This window comes from Triticum dicoccoides, chromosome 3B (assembly GCF_002162155.2).
Source record: "Triticum dicoccoides isolate Atlit2015 ecotype Zavitan chromosome 3B, WEW_v2.0, whole genome shotgun sequence".
NCBI classification, from domain to species: Eukaryota; Viridiplantae; Streptophyta; class Magnoliopsida; order Poales; family Poaceae; genus Triticum; species Triticum dicoccoides.
In genome coordinates, this window is record NC_041385.1 from 151883019 (window position 1) to 151891158 (window position 8140).

Sequence of the window (8140 nt, forward strand, 5' to 3'; positions counted from 1 at the left end):
CAATTGATTAAGTAAGCGTATTTAACCGTGTTTGAAGATAGCAGCTCATGAGCACACTCACAAAAACAAACCCAAATAGATATTGGTTCAAAGATAAAGATAACCTAAAGCAATTCACTCAAAGGACGAAAGTGTTACTCCAATCTTGAGCACAAATACACCTGCATGAACAGTAAATTCAGAAAAAGAATACTATTTTCTTTGATATTTTTTGTGGATGAACATCAACAAATAATACAACATCTAGCAAAATTTCGCCATGAAAACACATCTGTAGAGGTGTGTGCCAAAAAAATGAGTGCTCCAAAATGTGTCTTTTTAAGCCTCAATTTTTGTTTTTTTACAGGCCTCTACGGATGTCATTTCAAGGTAAAATTTGGCAGGATGTTCGAAAATTTGTTGATGTTCATTTTGATTGATTTACTTTTTTTTTGAATTTACTGTTCATGCGGTGTATTTGAGCCCGGAAGCAGATTATTCATGTCCCTCGAAGATGCCATACTCTTGGTGACAACTTGTAGGCCATCAGTCACAGTGAACTACGTTAGGAATGAACACAAAAAATTTCACCATAACCAACATAACCAACTGCTAAACATCCACGTCCGGACCACGAAGTGACGTGGGACAAAAAAAGGTATAACGATCGCCTTGCAGTGATATTTACAAAGAAACAACGACGATCATTTGAATACCTCATGCAATAACATGCACCACAAAACTCCACAACCAGTTGTAAATCTGGTGCATCATGCTGGTTAAAAATCCTCAAGGAAATAAACAAACCAGTGCATAATCTAGGCCAACCTGTCTACAATAATTATTAAAAAAATGAAAATGTTTCCCATTTTTCAATTCCACATCGAAGGGATCGTTAAACACTGGCAAAGCCCACACAAAATCTCTACGTACACACAGACAGGTCACCACACCACACCACAGTACCACACTCCCGATCTACTCCCCAGATCGGCTTCCGTTGCGAGACGGAACCGCCCCCCGCTTTATTTCCGCCACCACCGACGCCGCGCCGGCGAAGGAGCCCCTCGCCAGATCGGATCCCTCCGCCGCGACGCGGCCCTCCCGCCTCGAACATGGCGGCTCTGCTGATGCGTAGGCTCGCCGGAACCTACCGCGGCCGCGCGCCGCTGGCCGCCGCCGCCGTTGGCGGGGCCGCGCTCTTCTACGCCTCGTCGAACCCCACCATCGTATGAGACCTGCCTGCGCCTCCCCTCCATTTACCCTTCGTTTTCCCCTCTCTTCGTATCTACTGTACTATCTAGTCGTGGCTAGTATGGGGAAGAAGCGAGGTTTATGTTTGCCTCACGGTGCCGAATGATTGCAGGCGCACATGGAGGAGAAGGGGGAAGATGCCGCTGCCAAAGTTGGTGAGCTCCAGCTCTGTTCGTTTTAAAATTTGAAATTCCTCTCGATCTAGTGGGTGTAGGGGTTTGCTAGTTTACGCAATTCTGCTTGTAAGTCTGTATCTCATTTGCCATGTCATGCCATTTCATTTTTAGCAAATGAATGAACATAATATTATGCCTGATGCGTGCTTCTGCAATTGAACCCGCAAAGGATGTGTACAGCCAGAAGTTTTTGATCTCCACACTTTAGTTTCGCGGAGAACCAGCGACTTCTAGACAAAGTTTTTGGGTCAGGAGCATTGGTAGAGTGTGGTAAAAAATCTCCTATTATCTGTTTGTTTTCCTGTTTCGAGAAAACACAAGTGCTTTGTGTATAGATGCACCGAGAGTGTGCAAAATGTGGTGTGCAATCCAAGCTGACAGGAGGCTGATCCCACAGTACACAAGATTAAACCCTAAACGCATAGCATTGCCAGGCACCCGTTTGTTATGAACAATAGATCAAGGCTTCTCATTGTTAATCGAGACATGTCTGATGCCTCTGTCAGTTACTTAGTGTACATGAACTTATGTTGTCAGATGATGGAATGCTGGATTTTGGCATGAGCGGATAGAAACCGTGCTGTCAAGAGTTATGTCTAGCCATTAAGTATAGTGGCCTTTTTTTACCCTAATTTGACTACTTTGCCTTGTTCCAAAGTGAGATGCTGCTTCGTAGCTGTTTTACAAGACTTAGTTGCTTAGAATCAGATATGACATTCAGTGCGATGATCTTTAAACTTCAAAGTCTGTGAATCCTGTTATCCTGAGTCCAAACTCTAGTTTTAGGTTGCTAGCTTATTATAGTTTAGAGTGGTCCTTTTCGTTAGACAATTCAGTTATTTCAGTGTGCGACAATACGTATCAGTTGTGCTTTTAGTTGTAAACTAATGCTTTATGTCCTTTTTTTTTCAGCTCTTAACCCTGAGAAATGGTTAGAATTCAAGCTCCAGGAGAAGGCAACAGTTAGTCATGATTCAGAGCTATTCAGGTAATGGTTACCGTAGTTCTACTTTTGTGATGACATGATTGCATTAAATAGTTTATTGTGTTACGTGACAGTATAGGCAGATATATCGTTACTGTGTAGATTATCTTCTAGCATGTCTGTATGTTCCAATACAATGCTTATACGTATTGGTTACTGAATTCACCTTCGATTTCTGTTGTTCATGTTAACAACTTCTCTTTTTTGTCACTCAACTTTCATACCAAATTTTTAGTAGACTAGATCATAAAGAATCCAAAATGACGCAAGCTTACATTTGCAAATCAATGTTTCTTTGAAATATCAGCTCTTTATCATTCTGTTTTATTTTGTAAGTTCATCTGTAATGTTCTCATATTTTGCGTCTTATGCAAGTGATTTTACCTGGCAGATTTTCGTTTGACCCATCTACTAAGCTGGGTCTGGATGTTGCCTCATGTCTCGTAACAAGGTATTTCTATTTTTTATGTCTCCAAGTCCTAAGATATCTCTGCTAAGAGGTTTTTTCTCTGAACTTTAAACGCAGTCATGCCAAATGAATAAATAAATGCCAACATGCCGTAGATCCTGATGATGTTCTAATAACCTTAACTTAAGCAGCTGTTCTATTAACCATAACGTAAACCACTGTTCTATCTATCTAATAATAATTATTGCTTAAGAATAATGCCATTTTTATCAGGCAAACACATTATTGCACATATGTTAATCATTCAAAAACAATTATATCATTTCAGGGCCCCCATAGGTCAGGAAGTGGAGGGAAAAAGAAAATACGTTATTCGCCCGTAAGCAAACACAGAAGCTTTTCTCCATTTTCGCATATGGTAACCTAATTTATATTAGTAATTTTGATCAATTAAATTCGAACGAGACTTTTATCCTGTTGTCTGCAGGTACACACCTATCTCTGACCCAGATTCTAAAGGATATTTCGACCTATTAATCAAGGTATCAGAAACATTGATGTCTACATTCCATAACCTGCTAGTTGCTTGTGAATATTCATGGTTCTTTTTATTGTGCTATTGCAATTTGCTAGCTTGTTTTGAAAATGGAATCATAAAATACTGAGAAGATCTTCTATTGCACAGGTTTATCCCGAAGGGAAAATGTCTCAGCATTTTGCTAATTTGAAGCCAGGAGATGTTCTCGAAGTCAAAGGGTAAAGTGAAATGAAAATCTGATTTAGCTGCGTCACATATATTGTTACCTCTCAGTGACTGAAGTCTTTCCCTTATAGGCCCATTGAAAAGCTCAGATATAGCCCAAATATGAAAAGACAAATTGGCATGGTAAGGCAGAACCTTAAGTTTAGCAAAGCATCTACCTTCTTAATTTATTTCAGCAAGGCCAATGCTGAGAAACTAATACTCATGTTATTTTTTTACTTATAACTTTAGTTTAACAGCTTTCGAGCAGTTGGTTCTTTTCCTCTTTGTTTCTGTTAAAGCATGGCTCTGTAGCCATATCAAATATACTAAATGCAGTTTATTCCTATGCTTCCAGGTTGCTGGTGGTACTGGCATAACGCCAATGCTGCAAGTTGTTAGGGCCATCCTGAAAAACCCTGATGACAACACTCAGGTAAACTGTCATCACAATTCTGCTTCTTTGCATTGACTTCATGCACTTTGATGCATATGCTTTTTGTTGAGAAGTATATTTTTCTTGAAGTCTTGAACATTCTGCAATACTATGCCCTAATCTGTGATGCTGCAAGGCAGATTAACGTCTCTATACACAGTTTTCACAAGCAACATCAGTATTCTATCGTTGGGTTAATGTTCCTTGTATATTCTAATCTTATTCTTCTTTTGTTCTTCTTGTCTAGGTTTCCTTGATCTACGCCAATGTGTCACCAGATGATATCTTGCTGAAAAAGGAGTTAGATAGACTTGCTAGCAGCTATCCTAATTTCAAGGTTAGCATTGGTGTATTGCTGGGGTTGCTCAGTTGCCACATGGGTGAAGTTACTGCTAAGCACTATATCTTTGCAACATTTCAGGTATTTTATACAGTCGATAAACCATCAAGTGACTGGAGGGGTGGTGTTGGCTACATATCAAAGGACATGGTTTTGAAAGGTTTGCCAGGCCCAGGGGAGGATTCTCTTATTCTTGTGAGTAGTTTCTGACATTTCTGAACATGGTAGCTTGTTTGTTATCTCCCTCAGTGTCAATGAATCATTGTTTATGGATATCTGTAACCTCATTGTTATATTGTAATTGGATTATTAGGAGATCTTTTTCATCGTGGTTTTTATTTGGTCAGGTTTGTGGTCCTCCTGGAATGATGAATCACATATCTGGAGATAAGGCAAAGGATTATTCACAGGGCGAGGTAATGCGAATGTTATTTTGTCATTAACAGTACATCTGATTGCAAGTTAACAATCTCACAATTCGGTAGTACTCCCTCTGTCCGAAAATACTTGTCATCAAAATGGCAAAAAGGGATGTATCTAAAACTAAAATACATCTAGATACATTCCCTTTTATTCATTTTGATGACAAGTATTTCCGGACGGAGGGAGTACTCAATTGGAGGAAGGCAGTAGGACTAGGATTCTTATCCCTGGCTAGGCAAATGACCTTCTTTGAATGCTAAATTATCAATCTAATATACTCCCTCCGTCCCAAAATTCTTGTCTTAGATTTGTCTAGATGCGGATGTACCTAATACTAAAACGTGACTTGATACATCCGTATTTAGACGAATCTAAGACAAGAATTTTGGGACGGAGGGAGTACCTGTCAAGAGCTAACAAGGGAGCACACCATTGATATGGATTGTACACTATTTACAGCGTTTATTTTCCCCTTTTAGCCGCTTCTTCAATCCAATTTGATTTCTTTTGCAGGTCACTGGCCTTCTCAAAGATTTAGGATACACGGCAGATATGGTATACAAATTTTGAGTCGATCACCGGAACGTAGGGAACGCTGACTGCCATGGCAGTAAAATAAACCGCAGCTGAACCCTTTTTTCTTATCGCGCCACGGCAATTAGTGCCAAACTCAGAACAGTATGGTGCATCTTTTTGTAAGAATTTCGGTTTGGTTCCGTTTTGTCATCTGTGCGCGCTGCATGGACACCTGAATAACCTGACGCCGCCTGGTTGGCGGTGTTGTTTTAACCGGGCCGTTCTCTCTACGATACTGGAATGGATGAGGTAACAGTTTGATACTCCCTCCGTCCGAAAATACTTGTCATCAAAATGGATAAAAAGGGATGTATCTAAAACTAAAATACGTCTAGATACGTCTCCGTTTATCCATTTTGATGACAAGTATTTCCGGACGGAGGGAGTACAAGCCAACTGGAATGAATGAGGTGACAGCTTGATACGTACTCCCTCCGTTCCAAAATATTTGTCTTTCTATAGATTTCAATAAGTAAATACATACGGAGCAAAATGAGTGAATCTACATTCTAATATATGTCTATATACATCTGTATATGATAGTTCATTTGAAATCCAAAAAGACAAATATTTAGAAACGGAGGGAGCACAAGCCAAGCGTGCCATGATCTCAACGAGTGGGTTTCTTTTATGCATGCCCTTGTTCCTTCAGGTCAAATTCAAATCCTGCCGGCCAGCGATTATTTTATCAGTGGCTAACGTTTACTATTCCCTTTCAGCTGGTATTTTATCCGTCTTTTAAGGACGAATTCGTAAGTGTTCGCTGGTTGTGTTTTGTTAGATAACGGAAGAGAGCTCTCCCGGCCTTTGCAGACAAAATCATAGCTTCGGATAATTCAAAATCAATATGCATGTTGCAGTGGACAGTGATAGATGGAAGATGCATCCTGAACAAATGTTTCACGGATTGTTTTGCAGAAGAAATGGAGATTCAATCAGCAATATCACCTGATACTCACAATCCCCTCCATTACTGATTAATTTGCAGGTTTTGCACACATGCAATGAAATTACGGCGGATGTAGCCATTTTGAACATGACAAGCAAACTACTAAATGCCAGACATAATATGGTAAGCATGCTTACCATATTAGCAGAGACGTAATGTGATGGTTCCCAGCGATACCTTAGCTAGTACACTAGTTAATTAACCATCATGCACTACCGGTAGCTAGCAGAGCATAATTAGTGAGCATCAGAGGATCGATCAACCATCACTGAGCTTAGGTGTCGGCCGAGCACTTGGCAATCAGCTCCTTGACAAGAGAAGGGAAGCTTGAGCGCAGATTCTCGAAGTCGTCGCCGGCCATGGTTGCCGTCAGGTTCTTCGGAGAGCTGAGGAAATGGAAGCATGCACCTTTGAGCTCATGGCAGTGGTGCACCTCAGCTAACGCCAGGATGCTCGCCGCCGTGCCCGCCGCGATGTTCTTGCACAGCTTGTCCTCGCAGATCAGCTTGAGCCTCTCCATGCGGCACTTGTCGGCCGCCACGAGCAGATGCTGGGCCATGGCGAATTCCTCTTCCTCCGCTGTCTCCGGCGGCCACGAGTCCGTGTACACGAAGCGGAGCAGCGCCCTGAACACACCCGCCTCCATGTCGGATACACGGACCGTGCCGGCGCCGGTGCTCTCCCTCATCGGGCCGAAGAGCTCCGCGCTCAAGACTGGTGAGCGGGCTGCGAGCAGGCACCGGTGCGCCGGGAACGTCTCGCCGCCGACCTCGAAGACCACGTCGGCGCCCTTCTTGGCCGCGAGGAGGTCGCCGAGCTGCTGGCCCAGGTCGGACGGGGGCACGGGGATGGATCTGAGAGCGGGGCCCGGCGGCAGCCCCTTCTTGGCGCGGAACTCGTTGAGGACGATGATGTCGCACCTGATGGTGAAGGACTCGTCCTTGAGATGGTTGGATTTCTCCAGGGCCTTTCTCTTGACGAACTTGGGACATTCCCAGACATCAGGGCGGACGGGGGCCTCCACCTTGCCGAGCTTCAACGGCGCGGGCTTCCGTCCCCGCCTCTTGAGAAAGGAGAGCGCAGGCTTATTTTCCTCCTCGTCTGCCTCAAAGCCAAACTGGACTTGCGCACGCACTTCTCCGGCGACGACGTCGTCGAGGACGAGGTGGAGGGAAATGTACCTCGCGGCCACGAGTCGGTCGCCGTTGGGGTAGTACTCGATGACCCAGCGGCGGCCTCCCACGGAGAATGGTTGAGACCTGAGGCACTCTCCCTTAGGGAGGGCAAACTTGGTGACCGAGTAGCCGTCGATCTTCAGGTGGTAGTGCCCGCGCGCCGTGTCGGCCACGATCGCGGAGGAGCCAGCGGACATGGCGAGCCTCTTGAGTATCACCGGCGAAGCTTGGTCGCTACCTATCGCCGTGCAGAGCTTGTGGGATCCGGCGGGGATGGACCGGTGGAGTGGAGTGGAGTCACTGGTGGCTGGGCAGGAGGGGAACACGAGGACGAGCCTTTCTATTTGGTAAGTGTTTGGGCCCGGTGCGCCGGCCGAAGCGCTCGGCCGGTCGCTTCCCTTTTTCACGCGCGGGACACGCTGGCAGGCATGCGTTTAGTTGACCCAAACGTTTTTTTTCTTTTTTTTTTCTTTGCTTCTTCTTCCTTCCGCCAGCCGTCTGACCCCATCTCATCTCCCCCATTGTAGCGCGTGGAGCAGCTCGCCGTCGGCCATGGATATAGATTGTAGCCCCGCTCGCCTTCCCACCTTCTTTTTTTCCTTCTCCCTCTCTTCCCTTTTCCTCCTCCTCTCTTCCCCTTTTGTTGCAACCGGCGACAGGCAAAACGTCGGGAGGACCGAGGTGCCCGTGCTACAA

At 44.3% G+C, this 8140-nt stretch overlaps 2 protein-coding genes across 3 annotated transcripts; one reads left to right on the forward strand and one right to left on the reverse strand.

Annotated features, from left to right (window-relative positions):
• The first annotated feature begins 934 nt into the window (after window positions 1-934).
• LOC119275274 (NADH-cytochrome b5 reductase-like protein) lies at window positions 935-5584 on the forward strand. 2 transcript variants are annotated; one of them, XM_037556090.1, is made up of 13 exons: window positions 938-1208; window positions 1346-1388; window positions 2322-2397; window positions 2786-2845; window positions 3132-3182; window positions 3291-3345; window positions 3489-3559; window positions 3638-3689; window positions 3904-3981; window positions 4229-4318; window positions 4403-4516; window positions 4669-4737; window positions 5258-5584. In XM_037556090.1, the coding sequence occupies exons 1-13, from the start codon at window positions 1095-1097 to the stop codon at window positions 5312-5314; spliced, it is 930 nt and encodes a 309-aa protein (XP_037411987.1). In that variant the 5' UTR covers window positions 938-1094; the 3' UTR covers window positions 5315-5584. The 2 variants fall into 2 exon arrangements, with proteins under 2 accessions (XP_037411986.1, XP_037411987.1); XM_037556089.1 differs by having other exon boundaries at window positions 935-1208; window positions 4229-4516.
• Window positions 5585-6108: 524 nt separating this feature from the next.
• Window positions 6109-7802, reverse strand: LOC119281015 (BTB/POZ and MATH domain-containing protein 2-like). Its single transcript, XM_037561668.1, has one exon. It carries the CDS (start codon window positions 7639-7641, stop codon window positions 6544-6546), a length of 1098 nt encoding a protein of 365 aa, XP_037417565.1. The 5' UTR covers window positions 7642-7802; the 3' UTR covers window positions 6109-6543.
• Between the last annotated feature and the right edge of the window lie 338 nt (window positions 7803-8140).